The sequence below is a fragment of the Salmo salar genome, chromosome 20 (genome assembly GCF_965601325.2).
Source record: "Salmo salar chromosome 20, fSalSal1, whole genome shotgun sequence".
Taxonomy (NCBI): domain Eukaryota; kingdom Metazoa; phylum Chordata; class Actinopteri; order Salmoniformes; family Salmonidae; genus Salmo; species Salmo salar.
Window position 1 is genome coordinate 54854264 of NC_138310.1, and position 23759 is coordinate 54878022.

Genomic DNA, 23759 nt, shown 5'->3' on the forward strand with positions numbered 1-23759 from the left:
TTTTGCCATTTACAGTTGACGACCTACATTTATACAGCATTTCTTCCTTTAATAATCGTACCTAGCCTGATTTTATATTGGTCTCTCTGTCTGTGTGCCTACTGTTGTGTGTTTATGCTGGTGTTTATCTGTATCGTAGCTATACGTACTGTATATATTTTAGTGTGCCTCTGTGTGTGTACAGATTGTCAGGTGTGTGGCAGTAATTGACAAGGACACTGATCCGGTGGCTAGATTAGAAGGTCAGTGTGGGTGGAAACTCGGAATGAGGGACAGCTATTCCTGAACCAGTGAATATATAGACCAAGACTTTTCTGTCCTGCTGCCTGACACACTCACCCACAAATTGATGTACACAATAGATATTCACCCTCATTTACTTCAGGACAACAACCCTGTTAGGCATTTCTAATCAGATGCTACTTTTTTATGTTGTTGGCAAAATGAGCAGATTTCTTTGCAGACTTGTTAAAATGAACAAGTCTGCAAACTACACCTACATGATTAAAAGTAGCACCTGAGTAGACATATATGTGTGCATAGGAATTGAGGGGACATAACCTGAATTAAGGGGACGAAGCCTCATTTAATTAGGCTACGTCCCCTCAATTCCTATGCACATATTTTGATTACCATAATAAACAGGTTTCTACTAGTTTCCTGAACATGTTAAGCAACATGGTGGAAAACGTCAGTCATACTTGTTCAGTGGGGAATTCTAAAAGTCAAGAAGACAGGTTCGATCTTTATGTTGATTTGTCTTGTCCACCCCTGTGGGAGATGTGTATTCTGAGGCCCTTGTATGCTTGCAGCCTCAATCATGTATTTTCACTTTAACATAAGTTAACTTCTAGCAGTTCGTTAGGGCAGACTTTCACATATTTTACAATAAAACAGGATAGGGCAAAACAAATATAAATTGATATGAATGTTGAAGAGACAGCAAGGGTCTCTGAGGCTGAGCCCAGTATGCTAGTGTTAATTTATTTATCAATGTGATGACGGAACCAATAAACTCAGCACTTTTTGGACATTCTCTATAAGGATGTTCTCTCTCTGATCTGAAGACTTCACATAAAAACAGGGACACATAGAATGACACTGTGCTCTAGGCCTAACTTACCACAGCTAAGAACAAATATCTGATACAAAGATGTTGATTGTTTCTGTAAGGTTTCAGTTGTATGTCAGATAAAACAGTACAGCTCCAACGGTCTGAATATTGTTGAAGAGATACCTAAAAGAATGTTTAGTATAGGGCTCTACAGATACCCCTCCATCCATGGACTTCACTTCATTCAGAGTATGACTTGTCTAGTTGGATCGTTGTTCAAACGTGGTACTTTACTGCCCTCTAGTGGTCGTTTTTTATCTCAAATAATTATAAAGAGCACAATCCACATTTTAATGTTTAAAAAAAAAAATGTTTCCATTGCCTCAAAACATGGGACAAGACTACCAATTGGATATCACGAAATTCGAGAGATAAAGGGGTAAAAAATGTAAAAAACAAAAAAAAGATCACTACTGGACACTTTCTGTGTAACTCCTTTTCACAAGGATAAAAAAAAAAGTATAATCACACACATAACCTATTTTGTCCAGTATTTGAAACAACATAGGACTGAGATTGTTAATGCATTCAGAACACCAGATTGTGATGGTCATAGCAAACAAACCTTACTCATAATGGTCAAAGGTGTGCTTTTCACAGCTCTGGCGATAACAGCAAATATCTATGTTAGTAATTGATTGACAGTCAATGGACTAAACAAAACTGACAGAAGACAGGTGTGTGTGTGTAACATCCATTTATTACCACCTTATATGAGAAATCTGGAAATTACAAACATTGTTTTATTTCAACATCTAAACATTTCAAATTCAAATTAAGAAATAAAAATGGTTTAAGTTAAAAGGGTGACACATCAACCTGAGAAACATTACACAAATGTAGAATCTGGAGCGAAGTGAAGGGGGAGGTCAAAATATCGCTGACCATCCCATTTATAGCTCCCATAACATTAACATACATGATCACTTTACCAATTACACTATTTTTGGTTTGCAAGAGAGCATTGACCACCAAGCTCCATTACCCTCACAACGAGGCCCCTCAGGAGCGATCACAAAGAATATCACTGGATTCACTATTTGTTTTCAAAAGCTTTAAAATGCTGTCTCCAGTTATTTATCACTGAAACCAAATTTGAGAATTCAAAGACAAAGGGAAAACTGTGTCAATCAGGTAAGAGGCAATGAAATGAGAATGCACAATCAAGGATCCCCTTTGACAGCCAAAACAAATCACAAGCTTTAACACCTGTAGAAATGATAGCTTACGTCGATGTTGTTTTCTGTAGAACATTTAATTAGATTCCCCCATCTCCATTTCATTCACAAATATTATTTCCACTATGAAAAATGTGGAAGCATAAAATAAGCATAAAAACAAATTGACAACTGGTCCCATGTGGCTCAGTTGGTAGAGCATGGTGCTTGCAACACCAGGGTTGAGGGTTCAACTCCCACAGAGGATCAGTCAGGAGAAAGTATGGAAATTTATGCACCCACTACTGTTAGTCACTCTGGATAAGTGCATCTGCTCAATGACATAAATGTAAATAACCATGATAGTGATGATCAATAATGTAAGATTAAACCATTGTTCCAGAGATTTTTTTGAATTGTATACAATTTGCTGTGCTGATCAGAATCTACACACTCACACACAAGGGGGGGGGGGGGGGGCTGGACTCCCATTCATGCATTCCCATGAAAGACACCAGCTCAGTCTTTATTTCACTGGCAGAGTTGGGAAGGAGGAAGGGAACTAGGGCAGTTGTTGTAGCACCCTGCAGAGAATGAGGTACTCCCCTCCGCAGACAAAAACCTAACCCCATCCTCCTGTGACCACCACCCGTCTCAGATTCCCTGTCTTCTGTTTAATCTGATCTCTCCACACGGCATCATGACAATGGAACATCTGATTTGTTGGTGTGGTGGTGGGAGATCTGACCAGCAACAAGCAGGTACATGCACAAAAGAGTACCCTATAATAGTCTGCTGCCGAGAGTACTAAGAAAACACCACTATACACGTTATTCTTATCATAATCATTGTTTCTCTAATCACTACCAACATAAGAGGAGACGGCAGGGAGGGGAGAGGGAAGACAGACTGGTGAGGGGAGGAAAATTAGAGATGCATTTAAGCGCGCTCCCCACGGATACGACGGGCCAGCTGGATGTCTTTGGGCATGATGGTGACACGCTTGGCATGGATGGCGCACAGGTTGGTGTCCTCAAACAGACCAACCAGGTAAGCCTCGCTGGCCTCCTGCAGACAACAAAGAACAGGTTGGAAAAATAGCTCACGACAGCACACTTAAAAATGTGTGAACAATATCAACCTCTAAAATGCTATTTTGTGATAAACTCAGGCACATGATCCAAGCATTCCTCTTCAGTGTGTGATAAAACAATCAACATAATGCAATTATTTTTCTCCTGCCTCAAACTTGAGTTATGTGGTTTATGACAGCATCTACAACGGTGATGGTGTGTGCTTGTGTCCCTATGTTGGGGTGATGGTGTAGCACTGACCTGCAGGGCTCCAATGGCTGCACTCTGGAAACGCAAGTCAGTCTTGAAGTCCTGAGCGATTTCTCTCACCAAGCGCTGGAAGGGCAGCTTGCGGATCAGCAGCTCAGTGGACTTCTGGTAACGACGGATCTCACGCAGGGCCACCGTACCAGGCCTGGAGGGAAACACAGTTAGAAGAATCCCATGACTAACACCACTGTATGGATTCATTACAAAAATCCAGAATCAAACTCTTTAGGCCTAAATCCTTCTATCTTGTATCAGGTGGTGATGGAGTCATAATAAGGGCCAGTATTGTGAGTCAGGGACAGAGGGTAGCTTTGGTAAGACCTTTCAGCCACTCTGTCACTCTCTCTCACCTGTAGCGATGGGGCTTCTTGACCCCACCAGTAGAAGGGGCGCTCTTGCGGGCAGCTTTGGTGGCCAGCTGCTTACGTGGGGCTTTGCCTCCAGTAGATTTACGGGCTGTCTGCTTGGTACGAGCCATGGCTCCTACAAATTACCTGAATGAAGGGGAGAACCACATACATGAGATATAAGAATGACCATAGGTTAAAAATGTTAACTGTTAGTTGTTGCAATTAGACCTGATAATCAAGTCATTGCATTTTTATTAATCCGTTATCTATGCTGATTCAAAACTTTCACAAAATTGAAAAGCACTGTGAAACAAGAGTATTTTTGTACAGTAATTGGGTGTTCAACTCATTGTCATTGAACACATTTAAAACAAAAAGTGCGGATAAGGTACAACATGAATCTCCCCAATCAAAGTCGACAGAGCCAATCAATCAATCAACGGGGAAAACGACGGCATTGGTTGGTTAGTCAATCTAATTGTGTAAACATATGACTAAGACCAATCAGCGTGTGCTCTGTCACGAAGAGGCGGGATCTACAGCTCCCAGACATTGTTGGTAGCCCCGCCCACTCAGCTGTGATGATGGCGGCTGCTTGATGCGCAACCGGGATAAAGACCCAAGGCAGAAAAGCAAAGGAGTAGCACTAAAACTTTGATATTTAAAGAAACAGCTGTTTGACATTCTCATTAAACAACTACTATACATTAAAGAAGACATCCCACGGAACTCGTATGTAGTCATAGAAACGGAGTTCGACTGCCAATGCCTGCGTACGACCGAAGTGAACCCGCGCATAATTTGAAACAATTTTCTCCGGCTGCACTAGCTGTAGAAAAGGCTGCAATTCTGTGCGGTTTCGACAGTCGGGTTTGTTATTTTTCTCTACGACGAAAATGAAATGGATTTCCAACAAAATAACACCAGAATTGAAGCAATTTGAAACTTTTCAAATGTGAAGTTATCGTAAATTAAAAGCAGTCGAGTGTTTGACTTACCTACACCAAAAGTCGTTAAAAAGGATGTGAAAAATGTTTAGCTTGTCTGGCCGTGTCAGTATTTTCTTCCTCGTATCCACAATGGGAACAAACGTACAGCGGGAAAATGGCTGCTGTGTCAATCATTTATCCCAGAATGCATCAGTGTATACACACATTTCTTGTTTTGTAGCACTTCGGCCACATGTTCTTTGGATATTTATTTTGTACTCTACTGAATGTTACTGTATCGGTCTCAGAATTTCATAAGCGAACATCGTAGCCTACCTACTATCGATCTTTTTCTCCAGATACTGTGGAAACGTATTGGCTTTTCAATTTGCCATGCTCAATAAAATTATGCAATTGTATATCCGTGTACAACCTTACATTCACAAGTCTTAGGCAAATGTCAGCCGTAAATGTCGTCACAAAAAGGTCTGGTTTCCTAACAGTGGTGTAAGTACTACTTTAATTTGGGGTATCTGTACTTCACCGTTTAGATTGGACAACTCCTAAAGAATGTACTTTTCACACCATACATTTCCTTGACACCCAAAAGTAAATCATTACATTTTGAATGTTTAGCATGACAGGAAAATGGTCCAATTTACCAAGAGAACGTCCCTTGTCATTCCTGCTGCCTGTGATCGGGCAGACTCACTAAACAAGAGGTAGTAGGGATGTTCTCTTGTTATTAAGTGAATTTGACAATTCCCCGGTCTAGCTAAGCATTTGAAATTTAACGAGTACTTTTGGGTGTCAGGGAAAATTGATTAAAAAGTAAATGTAGGACTGTAGTCAAACATAGTAAAGTACAGATACCCCAAAACTACTTTAAAAGTATTTTTACACCACTGCTGTGTTTGTAAAGTATGTCTGAGTGTTAGTGTGCCCATTTCTATCCATAAATCAACATTAACACACAGGTGCTGTTTGCTTAAGGAATATCAAATGTACACTTGCTACTTATGTATATTTCAAACTAAATACTTTTACTCTAGTATTTTACTGGTGACTCACCTGTCATTTTTTATTAAAGGCATCATTACAAGTAAAACTGGGTACTTTTTCCAATGAATATGACAGTTCTTCAAATGACCAAATATGAAAAACTCACTATTTAAAATACAAATTGAGTAAAATACCATTGCCTGCAGCATGCAACTCCGTACTTTGTGTAGGTCAATCACTTTACTCAACCAGTTGTGGAACATCAGTTTATCACCTTTGTGAGAATTCTGGATATTACAAATGTCTGCTTAAAAAAAATAAAAAATTAACAGAAAATTCAAATCAAAAGCATTAAGAAAAGGGTATCACAACCTGAGAAAGGAACTAAAATATTACATGGGAGAAATACATAAACATTACACTACATATAGGCCTTTGCAATGTTTTGAATCAATGTCATTTATCAATTTCAGAACAGAATTTACTATTATATGCATCCTGTAAACAGTAGAAACTCTAGTTGTAAAAAAAACAAATGAAAGGGTACATGTAAAAAAAAACAACAATGCATGTCTATCAATTAGAAAACCCTGTTATAATAATGTCATAGCATCGTCAATAGGAGAAAATGTTTGCCCAAGATGCTTCATGCATGCACCCTTTGCCGTGCCGATTTGCACACACATTAAAGGTGTGAGTCCAATCAGCTTCAAAACAGATACATGATACACAAAGTACCCTAAAAGTCTTCTGCTAAGAGAACTAAGGGGGACAAGACTGCACACTACTTTTATCACATTACTCAAACCAAGCTACTTAAAAGGAAAAGTGGGAAGGGAGGGAAAGACAGCCTGAGGGCACGCAAATTAGGGAGGCATCTAAGCACGCTCCCCACGGATACGACGGGCCAGCTGGATGTCTTTGGGCATGATGGTGACACGCTTGGCATGGATGGCACACAAGTTGGTGTCCTCAAACAAACCAACCAGGTAAGCCTCGCTGGCCTCCTGCAGACAAAAAAAAATACAAGTTCAATTCAGTTAATGATATGCATAAGCGTTAACTTGGTATGGGACAATGCCTTCTTCAAACATTTGGGGAGAGTACTGCCAGTAGGCCACCATTAAAGGGATATGTTGATATTTTGGCAATGAGGCCCTTTGTCCACTTCCCCAGAGTCAGATGAACTTGTCGATATCATTTTTTGTCCATCTCCTGTATGAAGGATATTAGAGGTAGTTTTGCATGCCAATGCTAACTAGCATTAGCGCAATGACAACATCTATGGCATCTATGAGCATGCTAGCAGATACCCATAGACTTGCAGTCATTGGGCTCGCTAGTTAGGTTTGTGAGCCAATGCAAACTAACTTTCTTCATACTGGACACAGACATAAATATGCATCCATTTTAGACTTAGCAAAAGTAGAAAGGCCCTCATGGCCAAAATTCCTTAGTATCTCTATAAGTGTACAAATTCTGATATGTCTTGCTTTAGTGTCATTTGGTGGGTGAACGAAAATCATAAACACACTGACCTGCAGGGCTCCAATGGCTGCACTCTGGAAACGCAGGTCAGTCTTGAAGTCCTGAGCGATTTCTCTCACCAAGCGCTGGAAGGGCAGCTTGCGGATCAGCAGCTCAGTGGACTTCTGGTACCGACGGATCTCACGCAGGGCCACCGTACCAGGCCTGGAGGGAAACAGTAATTAAGTAACACCACTGTGGTCCTTTACTTTATCTACATCAAATTATTAAAGGAGAGAGAACGACACCAGGTGGGTCAAAGCCTGCATGTTCAGGCACTGCATTTTGTCCCGCCGTCACCTGTAGCGATGGGGCTTCTTGACCCCACCAGTAGAAGGGGCACTCTTGCGGGCAGCTTTGGTGGCCAGCTGCTTACGTGGGGCTTTGCCTCCAGTAGATTTACGGGCTGTCTGCTTGGTACGGGCCATGGCTCCTACAAATCACCTGAATAAAGGGGAAATTGAGACAGGAACGTTAATGGAAGCAACAAAATAGCTATCAAATCCAGCGAAAAACCCATGTTAGTCTGCTAAACACCACCAATTACACTACCAGCAAAAATATTGTAATAAGATTACAGATACTTGAAAAAAATAACCATTACTTGTTTTACATTTAGAAAACAAATGCACAAAAAAATAAAAATAAAAATACATTAAGACACCTTTGTTGTCAATGACATTCAATTAAACTTGCTTTTATTCAATGATTAAGTTTGTTCCAACAAAGCAAGTCAGACCCCTAGAATTACACACCAAATGCATTGTTGGACATTTTGTACTGTAATGGTTCTTAAGGGCAAATTAATTAAAACTGAAAGTTTTGTTAATTCAAAAATTACATTAGAGTACAATTGGACAAGTAAATAGAAACGAACGGATTACATTTAGAAAGTAACCTATGACATCCTTCAAAAAAAAAAAAAAAAAAAAAATCGTTATTATTTGTATATAACCCTCTGTGATTGTATCCAAGTCTGTGGCACAAGTCCGCAAAGATGTACATTTACTTCAGCGAATTACAGCGTAAAGGTTTCATACAACTACCAATAGGGACTTATTTAGTGATAAGGGGTGGGATTTTCTTCCTTTTCCGCCAATGAGCAACGTCTTTCACCAAGTAGGTCCCCGCCTCTTACGCATTGAAGACTATGGCTGCTGTAACAGGAACGTATTAACGCGAAGGAAAATTCGAATGTGTTTAACAAGAAGGTGACAATTAAAACGACATTTAAAACGAGGACATTGTCGCTTTAAACTAAAACACATTGAAGGATTGTTCTAGACACCATTAGGAATCTATTGAAAAACTTCTGTACTCAGAGAATTACTCAGAACCCGTGCATAACCGTGTCAAATTCGAAAGGAGTGCTTTGGTCTGTAGTTACTACAAGCAGATAATAGCTTGCTTTTTCGGTCGTCTGGGTTGTGTTTTCCCTATGACTGCCGATTTACTTGCAAAAAGATAGTCTAGATAACAAAAAAGTTAAAATTCACAAATACACAATATTTGTAAAAAAAATATTTCAAACGCGACACTTACCTTTGATACAACAGACAATGTTAAAAATATGAAACTCGTCTCGTGTCCTTATTTATTGCGTTGTTCACACAACAGAATGGAGTCCTATATTGGGTTAAAATGGCAGGTTACCCACAATGCATCTGCTGTGACAAGAGACCAACTTTTTTACACGTTTATGAATTGACCAATTCAATCAATTATCAATCATCTTAAAAGCGTGATATACTCCAGAATGAGATATGTTAGTGAAACGTCTGTTTACTGCATTGGCAGATATTAGCCATTTAAATGTATGACAAATTGATGACAATTATTGAAAGTGTTTTATGGGACTGATGATTCCACATGAGTGCGCGAGACAAAATGGCTATAACTGCAAAATTAGCAATTACAGGATTTCTGTTACCTGTAGTTCTTTATGTAAAAATTCAAACAATTTAGATTATCAGATTACACTTCTTGGAAGGTTTGTGTATTGTGACAAACATTGCTTTAGTATAAATTGTATTATATCCAGGTTTTAAATCACAAAAGTATTAAATTACCTAGCAGTAAAAAAATCTTATTATCAATGTATACATTTGGGGCCTACAAATATCTTATTTCCAGGGGTGTTATTTTGTTTTTACACAAGTCCTCCTCAAGGTGGCCATAGGGGCCCATCAGCTCGTGCTGAACGTCAAGAGACATACGTCATCAGCATCGTCTTCAGATGATCCAGCATGGCGGCGGTCAAGAGACTGAAACGCGTGGCCGCGTCGCAGCCAGGATTCATGTCTTTTAAATCGTCGGCCGGTTCAGATGACTTGAACAGTGGCCAGAGAAAGCGTGTGAATAAGAATAAGAAAAAAAATTGGAACAAACACAGTGATATTCAAGATGTTTTAGAGTTTTTGGATGACGTGAGACTTCAGGAAAGAGCTACAGGGTGAGCAGCATGTGTTAGCCAATACCTGCTTGCATTATAGCTAGCTACAGTAGCTATCTAACTAGGTCTATTACTTACTGTATTATAAGCGATTATTTAGCAGGTATTGCGACATTATCAAACCACTGTGTGATTACGCTAGCTAGTTTTGCATGTCAATCAATCCAAGTCCACTTGTAAAAAATGGAAACGTCACTTTGCTAGCTAGCAATGCTAATATACACGTTGGGTTTTATTCTAGCTAACTATGATAATATATATATATATATAACAATTTCCTACCTACATTCCTAGCTATAATCAGTGGTGGAAAAAGTCACCCAGTAAAATACCACTTGAGTAAAAGACCAAAAGTTTTTGGTTTTAATATACTTAAGTATCAAAAGTAAATGGAATTGCTAAAATGTACTTAAGTATCAAAAGTAGAAGTATAACGTTAAATCATTTCAAATTCCTTAGATTAAGCAAACCAGCCGGCATCACTAAAAAAAAATTGACACACAATTTACAAACGAAGCATTTGTGTTTAGTGAGTGCCAGATCAGATGCAGTAGGGATGACCAGGGATGTTCTCTTGATAGGTGTGTGAATTGGACAAGTTTCCTGTTAAAATGTAACGAGTACTTTTGGGTGTCAGGGGAAAAATGTATGGAGTAAGAAGTACATTATTTTCTTAAGGAATTTAGTAAAGTAAAAGTTGGCAAAAATATAAATAGTAAAGTACAGATACCCTGAAACTACTTCAGTAGTACTTTAAAGTATTTTTACTTAAATAGTTTACACCACGGGCTATAATCACCCAAACTTCAGCAATACACCTAAATTGAATTGTTTCTTGACCGGTTTACTCATTTATGATTTGGCTGCTTTTATGTACTTAATGCTCTTATTTACAGTTTAACACATGCTGTATGCCCAAATTTTATTTTCTTCAAAATACGAAGTTATTAATTTACTGGTCTAAACCTTTTCTTCTTTTTTCGACAGAGGACTGATATCTGAGAAGCCAGATGATAGTCTGTTCTTTGTGGACATCGGAGAACAGAGAAAATATGTCCAGCCAGGTAAGTGATACCACTGTTTACAATAAATACAGTTTTGTAAATGTTTAGAGTGTCAAATCACTGATGTTAGTGTTTTCTGTGTCTGATGCCTGAAGTCCAAGAGGGAAAGAAGGGAAAGAAGAAGTCAAAGTCGCGGCCCTTGAGGATAGACCTAATCCTGCAGCATGACTCCCTCGTCCCTCCACCTAAAGAGTGAGTTTCTGACCCTGACCATTGCCCTCTCACCCCCGTCATCCTGCCCCTTACCTGGAGATGGGTCAGTCAAGTTGTGCATGGGCACAATGTCCAGTGACGAACCTATCCTTGCCCTCACAGTATTTCCTCTGGAATGTAAAGTCAATCATGGAACTCAGGGAGCTGTTGTGTGAACAGTCTTCTGGGAACTGAGGGCAACATGCTGTGCCGCTTCCCCTCTCCGGGGTCATATGTACTAGAAATGAAACGGAAACGCACGGAGGGACTACCTGAACTTACTTTTGTTTTCTGTTGCGAAAGGTTTTCCTACTGTTTGCACCAGCTAATACGACCCAGATTTGCCTCCACTTTGTAAACTGAAGCCATGCAGCAAGTCTATATTTTGAAAAGTGCACAAGTGTACTTAGGTTAGCTTTTTCCTCATTCTCGTAATAAACTGTGATTGTGCACTGAAGTCTTCCTTTTCTTGAGGATACTACTTAAAATTCAGTTCCCCCTCTCTCCCCCAGTGTTTTGGCCCACCAGCAACCGAATGCAAAGAAACTCCGCCGCATTGCAGAGAATGCAGAGAAATTGGCGGCCATGGGTGTGTTACCACGGAGACTGAAACGGCTCTTGAACCGCAGACCTGCAATTACAACGTCAAAATCAAAAACGGAGGCCAACAACTTCCCAGACAGACCCTATTATGATCTGTGGGGAGGTGATGGTAAGTTTGACTATTCAAAATGCTAAATTATTTCAAATAAATCCTTGAGTTCTTTTGTCAGTGTTTGTGACCATCTTTTCTTCATATTGCAGCCAAAGAGACAGCCGATCCTTACTACCTTGAGCAAACAGGGAAGAAGCGTGTGAAGGTGAGAAGACTACTGCATTGTCACTGCCTGAAAGTGTATAGTTTCTCAGTATTGTATGCGCTGTATAGTGAAGAGGGATACTTAGGCAAATGGGAGCGTTTGTATATGACCATGAGGTTTTTAACACTGTCTTGTTCACTCTTAGCGACCAGAGAAGCTCAACTCAAAGCCCTCTGTTCTCCCGGCAGTGGAGGTCATAGCCCCTGGAGGCTCCTACAACCCAGACTTCTTCTCCCATCAGGTAACTTACTACACTTAACAGTGATTAAAACCCAAACCTTCAATCCTGGTTCGTTCATCAATGTTTCTGCTCCCTTGGTGTGTGTGTGTGGTGGTCTGTCTTTTCATGTTGAGTAATGCTATGGTTGATGTATTGAAGTGCTGACCTTTCTCTCAGGCCTTGTTACTAGAGGCCCATGAGGTGGAGGTGAAGCGGGAGAAAGCGGAGCTGAGAATAGAGAGACAGCTGGCTGTCAACCGAGAGGATACCGCCACTGAGGTACAACAACAGTACACCCCTCCCCCTGCCTCTCAACTGTCATTGTTTCACAATTCAGACCTGTATGTGGTCTGTCCAGCTCAATTTTGCCTGACCTTCCTCTCTGTTTCTCTGCAGGAGACAGTCTTCCAGGAACAAGTGGAAGGGCTCGTGGAAGAGGATGAAGATGATGATGATGAGGAGGAAGAGGAGGTTTCTATTCGTGGCGGCTTGCAGCAGGAGAAAAAGACGGAGAAAGAAAGGAGGCGACAGAGAGCCGACAAGATAAAGGTACGCGAAACTGCAAAGCCTTTCCCCTAACATTCCCTAGTCCTTCGGCTCCATGTGCTAGCTTAGGATCTGACCGACAGTGTCTCTCTCGCTGTACAGTCGCAACAGAAGCAGGCAGCGAGGGCGTTCACTGACAAGAAGCAGCAGCTCTTCCAGCTGCGCTCCATCCAGGCGACCCTGAAGAGTCTGGAGCAGCAGACTAGAGAGAGGGTGGCCCAGCGCAAGGCCAACCAGGAGGCAGAGAAGTCCATGCCCCGACGTCTCGGCAGACTCAAGTCAGTACCTCCACAGGGCTGCCACTTGTCATCTGTTGTCTTGGTTATTTATTACAATTTTATACCTAGAGCGAGATGCAACAGTTCCCCCATTTTTTGCAAACAGATCAAGTATAATGCATCATAGTATGAACTAGAGGTCGACCGATTATGATTTTTCGATACCGATTATTGGAGGACCAAAAAAGGCCGATGCTGATTATTTTTATTTTTTTTGTAATAATGAAAATTACAACAATACTGAATGAACACTTATTTTAACTTAATACATAAATACTATCAATTTGGCCTCAAATAAATAATGAAACATGTTCAATTTGGTTTAAATAATGCAAAAACAAAGTGTTGGAGAAGAAAGTAAAAATGCATTATGTGCCATGTAAGAAAGCTAACATTTAACTTCCTTGCTCAGAACATGAGAACATATGAAAGCTGGTGGTTCCTTTTAACATGAGTCTTCAATATTCCCAGGTAAGAAGTTTTAGGTTATAGTTATTATAGGAATTATAGGACTATTTCGCTCTATACGAATTGTATTTCATATACCTTTGACTATTGGATGTTCTTATAGGCACTTTAGTATTGCCAGTGTAACAGTATAGCTTCCGTCCCACTCCTCGCTCAAACCAGGAACACATCGACAACAGCCACCCTCGAAGCAGCCTTACCCATGCAGAGCAAGGGGAACAACTACTCCAAGTCTGAGCGAGTGACATTTGAAACGCTATTAGCGCGCACCCGCTAACTAGCCATTTCACATCGGTTACACCAGCCTAATCTTGGGAGTTGATAGGCTTGAAGTCATAAACAGTGCAATGCTTGAATTGCGAAGGGCTGCTGGCAAAACGCACGAAAGTGCTGTTTGAGTGAATGCTTATGAGCCTGCTGCTGCCTACCACCGCTCAGACTGCTCTATCAAATATCAAATCATAGACTTAATTATAATATAATAAACACACAGAAATACGAGCCTTAGGTCATTAATATGGTCGAATCCGGAAACTATCATCTCGAAAACAAAACGTTTTTCATTTCCGTGAAATACAGAACCGTTCCGTATTTTATCTAACGGGTGGCATCCCTAAGTCTAAATATTCCTGTTACATTGCACAACCTTCAATGTTATGTCATAATTACATAAAATTCTGGCAAATTAGTTCAACGAGCCAGGTGGCAGAAACTGTTGCATATACCCTGACTGTGTGCAATGAACGCAAGAGAAGTGACACAATTTCACCTGGTTAATATTGCCTGCTAACCTGGATTTCTTTTAGCTAAATATGCAGGTTTAAAAATATATACTTCTGTGTATTGATTTTAAAACCTGTTAGGGCTAGGGGGCAGTATTTGCACGGCTGGATAAAAAAATGTACCCGATTTAATCTGGTTACTAATCCTACCCCGTAACTAGAATATACATATACTTATTATATATGGATAGAAAACACTCTAAAGTTTCTAAAACTGTTTGAATGGTGTCTGTGAGTATAACAGAACTCATTTGGCAGGCAAAACCCTGAGACATTTTCTGACAGGAAGTGGATACCTGATGTGTTGTATTACCTTTAAACCTATGCCATTGAAAAAACACAGGGGCTGAGGAATATTTTGGCACTTCCTATTGCTTCCACTAGATGTCACCAGCCTTTACGAAGTGTTTTGAGTCTTCTGGAGGGAGATCTGACCGAACAAGAGCCATGGAACGATGATGGCCCATTAGACACCTGGCGCGCGAGTTCATGTTGGGTACCCTCGTTCCAATACGTTATAAAAGAGAATGCATTCGTCCACCTTGAATATTATTCATGTTCTGGTTAAAAAAGGCCCTAATGATTTATGCTATACAACGTTTGACATGTTTGAACGAACGTAAATATATTTTTTCCCCTCGTTCATGACGAGAAGTCCGGCTGGCTTAGATCATGTGCTAACAAGACGGAGATTTTTGGACATAAATGAGCTTTTTTGAACAAAACTACATTCGTTATGGACCTGTGATACCTGGAAGTGACATCTGAGGAAGAGAATCAAAGGTAATGGATTATTTACATAGTATTTTCGATTTTAGATCTCCCCAACATGACGTCTAGTCTGTATCGCAACGCGTATTTTTCTGGGCGCAGTGCTCAGATTATTGCAAAGTGTGATTTCCCAGTAAGGTTATTTTTAAATCTGGCAAGTTGATTGCGTTCAAGAGATGTAAATCTATAATTCTTTAAATGACAATATAATATTTTACCAATGTTTTCTAATTTTAATTATTTAATTTGTGGTGCTGACTTGACTGCCGGTTATTGGAGGGAAACGATTTCCTCAACATCAATGCCATAGTAAAACGCTGTTTTTGGATATAAATATGAACTTGATAGAACTAAAAATGCATGCATTGTCTAACATAATGTCCTAGGAGTGTCATCTGATGGAGATTGTAAAAGGTTAGTGCATCATTTTAGCTGGTTTTATGGTGTTGGTGACCCTGTCTTTGAATTGAGAAAACATTACACACAACTCTTGTAAATGTACTGTCCTAACATACTCTAAATTTATGCTTTCGCCGTAAAACCTTTTTGAAATCGTAAAACGTGGTTAGATTAAGGAGATGTTTATCTTTCAAAGGGTGTAAAATAGTTGTATGTTTGAAAAATTTGAATTTTGACATTTATTTGGATTCAAATTTGCCGCTCTTGAAATGCACCTGCTGTTGATGGAGTGCACCACGGGTGGGACGCTTGCGTCCCACCTAGCCCATAGAGGTTAAGAAAGGCATTGATGTTTATGGTTAGGTACAGTCGTGCAACGATTGTGCTTTTTTTCGCAAAGGCGCTTTTGTTAACCTCTATCGGTTATGTGGGACGAAATCGTCCCACCTAGTCAACAGCCAGTGGAATCGAGTGGCGCGATTTTCAAAAACCTTAAAAATGCTATTACTTCAATTTCTCAAACATATGACTATTTTACACCATTTTAAAGACAAGACTCTCGTTAATCTAACCACATTGTCCGATTTCAAAAAGGCTTTACAACGAAAGCAAAACATTAGATTATGTCAGGAGAGTACCCAGCCAGAAATAATCACACACCCATTTTTCAAGTTAGCATATAATGTCACAAACCAAAACCACAGCTAAATGCAGCACTAACCTTTGATCTTCATCAGATGACACTCCTAGGACATTATGTTATACAATACATGCATGTTTTGTTCAATCAAGTTCATATTTATATCAAAAACCAGCTTTTTACATTAGCATGTGATGTTCAGAACTAGCATACCCACCGAAAACTTCCGGTGAATTTACTAAATTACTCATCATAAACGTTGACAAAATACATAACAATTATTTTAAGAATTATAGATACAGAACTCCTTTATGCAATCGCTATGTCAGATTTTAAAATAGCTTTTCGGCAAAAGCACATTTTGCAATATTCTGAGTACATAGCTCAGCCATCACAGGCTAGCTATTCAGACACCCGCCAACTTCGGGGCTCACTAAACTCAGAATTACTATTAGAAAAATTGGATTACCTTTGCTGTTCTTCGTCAGAATGCACTCCCAGGACTTCTACTTCAACAACAAATGTTGTTTTGGTTCCACATAATCCATAGTTATATCCAAATACCTCCGTTTTGTTCGTGCGTTCAGGTCACTATCCAAAGGGTAACGCGCGAGGGCATTTCGTGACAAAAAAATTCAAAATGTTCCTTTACCGTACTTAGAAGCATGTCAAACGCTGTGTAAAATATTTTTTTTTGCTATTTTTCTCGTAAAATAGCGATAATATTCCAACCGGACAATATTGTATTCATTCAAAGAGGGAAAGATAAAAATGGCGAGGTCTCGTGAAGCGCATCTCCAGTCTCTCTGTCACCAGGCAGTCCACTGACAAACTGAGCTGCTGTTATCTGCCCAGAGACAGGAGACGTGTCAATCCGGTTTCTGGAGGCTTTAGAGAGCCAATGGAAGCCTTAGAAAGTGTCACGTAACAGCACAGATACTGTAATTTTGATAGAGATGCAGCAGAAAGACTACAAATTGTCAGACAGGCCACTTCCTGCTTGGAATCTTCTCAGGTTTTTGCCTGCCATATGAGTTCTGTTATACTCAGACACCATTCAAACAGTTTAAGAAACTTTAGAGTGTTTTCTATCTAAATCTACTAATAATATGCATATTCTTGTCTCGGTGCAAGAGTAGTAACCAATTTAAATCGGTGTACGTTTTTTTATCCGGATGTGGAAATACTGCCCCCTATCCCAAACAGGTTAACTGACTTGCCTAGTTAAAAAAATATTATAGATTTTATTTTATTTTTTTAATCGGCAAATCGGTGGCCAAAAATACCGACTGTTATGAAAACTTGAAATCGGCCCTAATTAATCGGCCATTCCGGTTAATCGGTCGACCTCTAGTATGAACTGTAAGTAGCCCTAGACATTTCTGTAACAATGGGCTCCAGAAGAACCTATACCCCATTCCAAACCAAATAATGTAGCCTGGTTTCTATGGTGCTGCTTTCCCCTAAGTGTGAGTTGCCTCTGTGCTGCTGTTCTATGGTCTCCATACTCTGTCTGAACTTGTCCCCCACATATCTCCCCAGGTTCCAGGCTCAGGATCTAGAGGTCCAGCTAAGTAATGAGATTCCTGGATCCCTGCGGACACTCAAGGTTTGTGACTGACTGTATCCCCCTCACATTCTACAATACGGTCATACTCGGCTGACCTTTGAACCCATGTACATATACACTATCGTTCAAAAGTTTGGGGTCACTTAGAAATGTCCTTGATTTTGAAACAAAAGCACAAAAAAAAGTATATTCAAATAACATCAAATTGATCAGAAATACAGCGTAGACATTGTTCATGTTGTAAATGACTATTGTAGCTGAAAACGGCTTGTTTAAAAAAAAAAATGGAATATCTACGTAGGTGTACAGAGGTCCATTATCAGCAACATCACTCCTGTGTTCCAATGGCACGTTGTTAGCTAATCCAAGTTTATCATTTTAAAAGGCTAATTGATCATTAGAAAACCCTTTTGCAATTATGTTAGCACAGCTGAAAACTGTTGTCCTGATTAAAGAAGCAATAAAAGGGAGTAGTACACAGCATTGTATGAGATCTTCAGTTTCTTGGCAATTTCTCGCATGGAATAGCCTTCATTTCTCAGAACAAGAATAGACTGTCAAGTTTCCGAAGAAAGGTCTTTGTTTCTGGCCATTTTGAGCCTGTAATTGAACCCGCAAATGCTGATGCTCCAGATACTCAACTAGTCCAAAGAAGGCCAGTTTTATTGCTTCTTTAATCAGAACAACAGTTTTCAGCTGTGCTAACGTAATAGCAAAAGGGTTTTCTACTGATCTATTAGCCTTCTAAAATGATAAACTTGGATTAGCTAACACAACGTGCCATTGGAACACAGGAGTGACCGTTGTTGATAATGGGCCTCTGTACACCTATGTAAATATTCCATAAAACATCATCCATTTCCAGCTACAACAGTAATTTACAACATTAACAATGTATACACTGTATTTCTGATCAATTTGATGTTATTTTAATGGACCAAAAAATTGCTTTTGTTTCAAAAACAAATACATTTCTAAGTGACCCCAAACTTTTGAACAGTAGTCTATGTGGAACTGAAATGCTGAAAAGTTTCAGGATAGCAATTTAATTCCCTTCAATAACGTCTCACGTTGACCCCTGTTTTGGCGCAAGGTCCTTCATCAGAGCACTCATTATTTATATGGGTTTACTGACATGTACTAACATGTTTCCCTTCATGTAATTGTGTCCTGCAGCCAGAGGGCAGTGTCCTCAAGGAACGCTTCAAGAGTATGCAGAAGAGGAACATGATTGAGCCCAGAGAACGAGCCAAGTAAGTTATTCTCCCTTTAAAAACAAACAGCATCTCATGTCAGAAATATATTTGCCTATAATGGATATTGAACAGTGATGTCATATACATAGGGGTCTGTATGTCCGTAACTTTCATAGTAGTACTTTCTAGATTTGTTTTGGTTTATTTCCAGAGTTGTACTACAAAGCAGGATCAATGCGTTAGCCAGTTAACTTGCCTAAATATTGTGAAATAACTTTTTAGAAAGCTGAGCTTGAAATGGGAATGGTCTGACTCTTTCTTAATGAACCAGAAAATCAAGTTATTTTTGGTTGTTTATCGAAGTTAGCTGGGTAACTCGTTGATCCTGTGTTCTAGTGCACCCCCTCTGTTGGTTCAGTCAGTTTGAGCATGACTGTGTCCAGTGATGAACCCATCCTTGCGCTCACAGTATTTCCTGGGAAATGTGAAGACAATCATGGAACTCAGGGAGCTGTTGTGTGAACAGCCTCCTGGGAACTGAGGGCAACATGCTGTGCTGCTTTCCCTCCACATCTATTTCCTTTAGTTTTTCTTGTACAAGAGAATATAGTCTTGATTTGATGTGAAGCTGTTGGCGTGCTTCAGAATGGGCAGTGTTTGATTGTGTGCTCTGCCTCGTCCCGCAGGTTCAAGAGGACACACAAGGTGAAGTATGTTGAGAAGAGGGCCTTCAAGGAGATCACCTAGAGACCAAACCAACCTATGGAACTGTTCAAGACTGATGTCACTAACAACACAGCAGCACCCACCGCTGAGTGACAGCCAGCCAGAGAGCTACTGTTTGCCCCATCAATTGTCATCAATCAACTCAGCCCATGTTAAGTCATGATGGATTTGCCACCTTTTTAAATCTGTTGGAAAATATTGAAGTCCCCACGACTTGTAACATTTGCCGTGCCTTGATATTTTCACACGTCTATATGGAACACGAACCAGCCCAACCCAGATAGTGTTATACAGATTCAGGGTCGGTTCTAATGCATTTTGAGGTCAAATGAGTTCATTGGCAGGATATTTAAATCCTCTGGGTCTGTCAACATCAGTTGGGAACGTTAAAGGCATCAGAAGGGTGCTCTCCTGTCTCTCCGTCCCAGTTGGTAATCTTGTCTTTCGCTCTTGCCAAACCAAGATTAATGCCCTCATTAGAAGGGGTGGATGCCTGAGTGAATACGCAAAGCAATTAATGACAGACTAACGTTTAAAACCACGTGTCAAGAGTTGGACTTGTGTGCGTTCTGTCAGTTACATCTGTTGTGTACAAAATCCCATTATTTGCCATACTCTTGACTTGATTTCATTAAAGCAAGTTAATTATTGACATTGTTTTTCTCTGACTGCTATTTAAATGCCTCATTGCATTTGTGGTAACAATACACATTTTTTGCCGATTTAATCCCATTGGTCACAATGGTGTGGAGGGGGATGTTTACTTTACAGGCTCTAGAGACGTTAGCTGTTCTAATAAAAAAATAAGTCATGCATTATTAAGGTGTCTAGTATGATTTCTCAATGGTCTAAACCACAAGCATGAATCTCCAATATGTACTTTTACAGATGAATTTGGCACCAGTCTATTCAACTACTTAAATTTCCAATATATTGAAATTGTGAAATATTTTTGTAAACAATGTTTAAAGGGCCTAGTTATTAACATGTCTTAATTTTCCTTACATTGTATCCATGATGCTCATGGTAAATGGAAAAAATCTTAGCAGTCACTGTTTTGACCTTTGGAATATAGTGGCTCAAACTTATACAGTGCCCTTGGATATTTTTTCACATTTTATTGTATTTCATAGTGGGATTAAATTATTTTATTGTAGATTTGTCTACACACAATTCTGCCAAAGTGGATGTAATGCAAAAAAAAAAAAGATGAATGAAATAAAACTATACATTGATTAGATAAATATTTGCCCCCTTCGGGCAATACATGTTAGAAACACCTTTAGCAGCGATTACAGCTGTGAGTCTTTCTGGGTGAGTCTCTTAAGAGATTTACACACCTGTCTTGTGCAATATTTGACCACTATTTTCAAAATTCTAGATCCAAATGTTCAAGTCTTGATAAGCAACTACGGTGTAGATTTCTGTCGTTGGTGGTTGAGGTGCTGAAAGATGAATTAATCTCCCAGTGTCTCGTGTGAAGCAGAGTTTCTTCTATGATTTTGCCTGTGCTTAGCTCCATCTTGTTTCTTTTCATCCTGAAAAACTCCCCAGTCTTTGGCAATGTCAGGTACACCCATTCCATGATGCAGCCACCACCATGTTTGAAAATGAGGAGGCACTTACTTTGTGTTGGATTTGCCCCAAACATGAGGCTTTGCATTTAAACCAAAAAGTGTATTCCTTTGCTCAGTTTTTTGTTGTTGCAGTATTACTTTAGTGCCTTGTTGCATACATATGCATATTCGGTATATTTGTATTCTTTTCACTCTGTCATGTAGGTTATTATTGTGGATTCACTACAATGTGGATCCATCCTCAGTTTTCTCCCATCACAGCCATTAAACTCTGTAGCTCTTTTAATATCACCAATGGCCTCATGGTGACTTCCCTGAGCAGTTTCCTTCCTGTCCTGCAGCTCAGTTCAGAAGGACGTCTGCATCTTTGATGTGTCTGGGTGGTTTAATCCGTCCTCCACAGCATAATTATTAATTTAACCACGCTTAAAGAGATATTCAATGTCTGATTTGTTATTCTTACCCGTCTACCAATCAGTCTTTATGAGGCTGCCAAAAAGCTCCCTGGTCTTTGTCCTTGAATCTGTGCTTGAAATCTAATTCTTGACTTCGGGACCTTACGTATGTATGTATGTATGTATGTATGGGGGACAGGGAACAGGGGAAAGAGTTAGTCATTCAAAAATCATGTCAACCTCTGTTATTTCACACAGCGAGTCCATTTAACTTACACTACATGACCAACATTATGTGGACACCTATTCGTCAAACATCTCGTTCTAAAATCATGGGCATTAATATGGGGTTGGGGAGCTGAGGGGGACACAGGCAGGGGGGTAAACCTTAGTTACACCTGGCCGGGCGGTATGGACATCTATCCCCCTGTCCTGTGGGTGTCTGGAGCGTGGACAAAGCTGCTTATCCCTTAATCGGGGTGCAAATATAATCTTTTACCAAAAGAGTGGCCCACCGCCTGCCTCTGATCCCTCCCCGCACTGCTGATCCTCGGGCCTGCCAGCCAGGCACCATCCAGTGCCCACATCACCCTGACCCTACCCACGGTGTAGTTACCCTCAACACACTGATGGCTGTGAGACTGTGCCCACAGTAAACCTTACTTATGTTATGGCCGTCGACAGCAATGGCAGTAAAAAGGCACATTTCTATTTCACAATGCAATGGACAGTAATGTTCTCGTTTAATCTATTCTGTCAATGCTACCAGCCATCTTGGTGTCCTTTTTGATTCACCATGATCTTCAGTCATTTTGAGTGTTCAGATTTAGGTATGTTTGAGAGCGATGGTTTTCCTGTTTTTCTCCTATTCTCCCTCACCTCACGTGCGAGCCGTTGATGGAGCCAGATTGCCTTAGCATGAGGTAGATGACTGGTGTGGAGTCGAGCGGTACACATTATAAACGCTCTCGCTGTTCACCTGCATCACTTCATTATAGTGTGTCTCACGGCTCCCCGAGCACATCGGTGTGCTGAGCCAGCAACCATCAGTCTCCTCACCTATAGTCCTATATAACCGTCTTCAAGCTGTCCTTCCTCCTATCTCAAAGACACATGAATAGTGAAGGTGAGTGGTGAATACCTCATCCCCTCCCCTACCGACTGCACTGATACTGACCACAACTCACTCAGGACATGACAATGTCAAAGTCCCTTCTCCTGGGAGGTATTTCTAATCTTCACCTGAACCTCACAGTGGATGCTTCCTTGAATGTGAGAGGATGGGTAACATAGTGATATGAACTGTGTACATACAGTAGCTTTACAAGTCAGTCCCACGTCTGGATTCACCAGGGAGGATAAGGGTCTGGATCCTTGTGACTGCTCTCCACGAGTCCTCCCAGCCTGGTGTCCAGCTGATGGTACACAGACACACTGGAATATACACCTTGTCAAGGCCTCCGCATTCCACTCCCATTGACGCCGTGGTTGTGTGATGTAATTCCTGCTTAGAAAGGGTTTGCATAAAGAGAGAGAGAGAGCATCATCTAGCCTAGGTCCAAAGTCACTGGAGAATTAGACTTTTTCCACGTTTCTCCACTCGTCAAATATAGAAATTGCAAGCTGCTTCAAACGTCAAATCTCTTTGTTAAATCTTGTCTCTCTTTAATTCCAACACACACACACACACACACACACACACACACACACACACACACACGCGCGCGCGCGCGCGCGCCTTCAGTCTTGCTCTGCTCTCTCCTTCCCTTGGCTGTGGATAGAAAGAGAGAGAGGGGGGTCATCTGTATGTTCGCATTTCCACCAGAGACTTAGCAAGCGTTTGTGCATTTGAGGGTGACCATAACAGTCGTCTGCATCCCCCAACACCATGCCAGTGCCAATAAACACAGTTGCCAATGTGAACACTCTGTGTACACACAAAAGGTGAGAGGAGAGGAGAGGTAGAAAAGGGGAAAAGAGGTAGACCAGTCATGCCAGTAGGTGTGGAAAATGAAGGAATGGAGGAAAAGCAAGGCAGGATGAGAGTGATAAAGGAAAATGGTTTGTGTGTCAGTTGTGTTGTAATTGGAGTGGAACAGTGAGAGATGAGAGAGAGAGAGAGAGAGAGAGAGGAGGGGATAAACAGAGCGAAGGATGGAGGGATGAGCAGAGCGATGATTCCTCTCTCTAATCTTCTGGAC

The 23759-nt window shown here is 40.4% G+C and overlaps 3 protein-coding genes across 5 annotated transcripts; 1 reads left to right on the top strand and 2 right to left on the bottom strand.

Moving 5' to 3' along the window:
• Window positions 1-1794: 1794 nt before the first annotated feature.
• Window positions 1795-5097, bottom strand: LOC106580840 (histone H3.3A). Of its 2 annotated transcripts, none has more exons than XM_014162319.3 (4): window positions 4963-5097; window positions 3965-4108; window positions 3606-3759; window positions 1795-3339 (listed from the first exon to the last, which is right to left on the bottom strand). In XM_014162319.3, exons 2-4 carry the CDS (start codon window positions 4090-4092, stop codon window positions 3211-3213), a joined length of 411 nt encoding a protein of 136 aa, XP_014017794.1. In that variant the 5' UTR covers window positions 4093-4108; window positions 4963-5097; the 3' UTR covers window positions 1795-3210. The 2 variants fall into 2 exon arrangements, with proteins under 2 accessions (XP_014017794.1, XP_014017795.1); XM_014162320.3 differs by having other exon boundaries at window positions 2995-3339; window positions 4967-5086.
• An 850-nt stretch (window positions 5098-5947) lies between these two features.
• On the bottom strand, window positions 5948-9236 carry LOC106580841 (histone H3.3A). Its single transcript, XM_014162321.3, has 4 exons — window positions 8965-9236; window positions 7723-7866; window positions 7434-7587; window positions 5948-6902 (listed from the first exon to the last, which is right to left on the bottom strand). Exons 2-4 carry the CDS (start codon window positions 7848-7850, stop codon window positions 6774-6776), a joined length of 411 nt encoding a protein of 136 aa, XP_014017796.1. The 5' UTR covers window positions 7851-7866; window positions 8965-9236; the 3' UTR covers window positions 5948-6773.
• A 389-nt stretch (window positions 9237-9625) lies between these two features.
• LOC106580839 (ribosome biogenesis protein NOP53) lies at window positions 9626-20238 on the top strand. Of its 2 annotated transcripts, XM_014162317.3 has the most exons (12): window positions 9629-9874; window positions 10862-10938; window positions 11034-11130; window positions 11643-11842; window positions 11935-11990; window positions 12136-12231; window positions 12388-12489; window positions 12607-12759; window positions 12859-13034; window positions 17637-17703; window positions 18841-18917; window positions 19547-20238. In XM_014162317.3, exons 1-12 carry the CDS (start codon window positions 9669-9671, stop codon window positions 19605-19607), a joined length of 1368 nt encoding a protein of 455 aa, XP_014017792.3. In that variant the 5' UTR covers window positions 9629-9668; the 3' UTR covers window positions 19608-20238. The 2 variants fall into 2 exon arrangements, with proteins under 2 accessions (XP_014017791.3, XP_014017792.3); XM_014162316.3 differs by having other exon boundaries at window positions 9626-9874; window positions 12388-12759.
• The last annotated feature ends 3521 nt before the right edge of the window (window positions 20239-23759 follow it).

Bases quoted from the DNA above. Each gene is read 5' to 3' on its own strand.
- LOC106580839 (XM_014162316.3), top strand. From the start codon at position 9,669: ATGGCGGCGGTCAAGAGACTGAAACGCGTGGCCGCGTCGCAGCCAGGA. The intron at 11,843-11,934 runs GTAAGTTTGACT...TTCATATTGCAG, and splicing joins TGATCTGTGGGGAGGTGATG to CCAAAGAGACAGCCGATCCT. The intron at 11,991-12,135 runs GTGAGAAGACTA...GTTCACTCTTAG, and splicing joins CAGGGAAGAAGCGTGTGAAG to CGACCAGAGAAGCTCAACTC.
- LOC106580840 (XM_014162319.3), bottom strand. From the start codon at position 4,092: ATGGCTCGTACCAAGCAGACAGCCCGTAAATCTACTGGAGGCAAAGCC. The intron at 3,760-3,964 runs GTGAGAGAGAGT...GTTTCCCTCCAG, and splicing joins AAGAAGCCCCATCGCTACAG to GCCTGGTACGGTGGCCCTGC. The intron at 3,340-3,605 runs GTCAGTGCTACA...TGTTGTCTGCAG, and splicing joins CAGCCATTGGAGCCCTGCAG to GAGGCCAGCGAGGCTTACCT.
- LOC106580841 (XM_014162321.3), bottom strand. From the start codon at position 7,850: ATGGCCCGTACCAAGCAGACAGCCCGTAAATCTACTGGAGGCAAAGCC. The intron at 7,588-7,722 runs GTGACGGCGGGA...GTTTCCCTCCAG, and splicing joins AAGAAGCCCCATCGCTACAG to GCCTGGTACGGTGGCCCTGC. The intron at 6,903-7,433 runs GTCAGTGTGTTT...TTTTGTCTGCAG, and splicing joins CAGCCATTGGAGCCCTGCAG to GAGGCCAGCGAGGCTTACCT.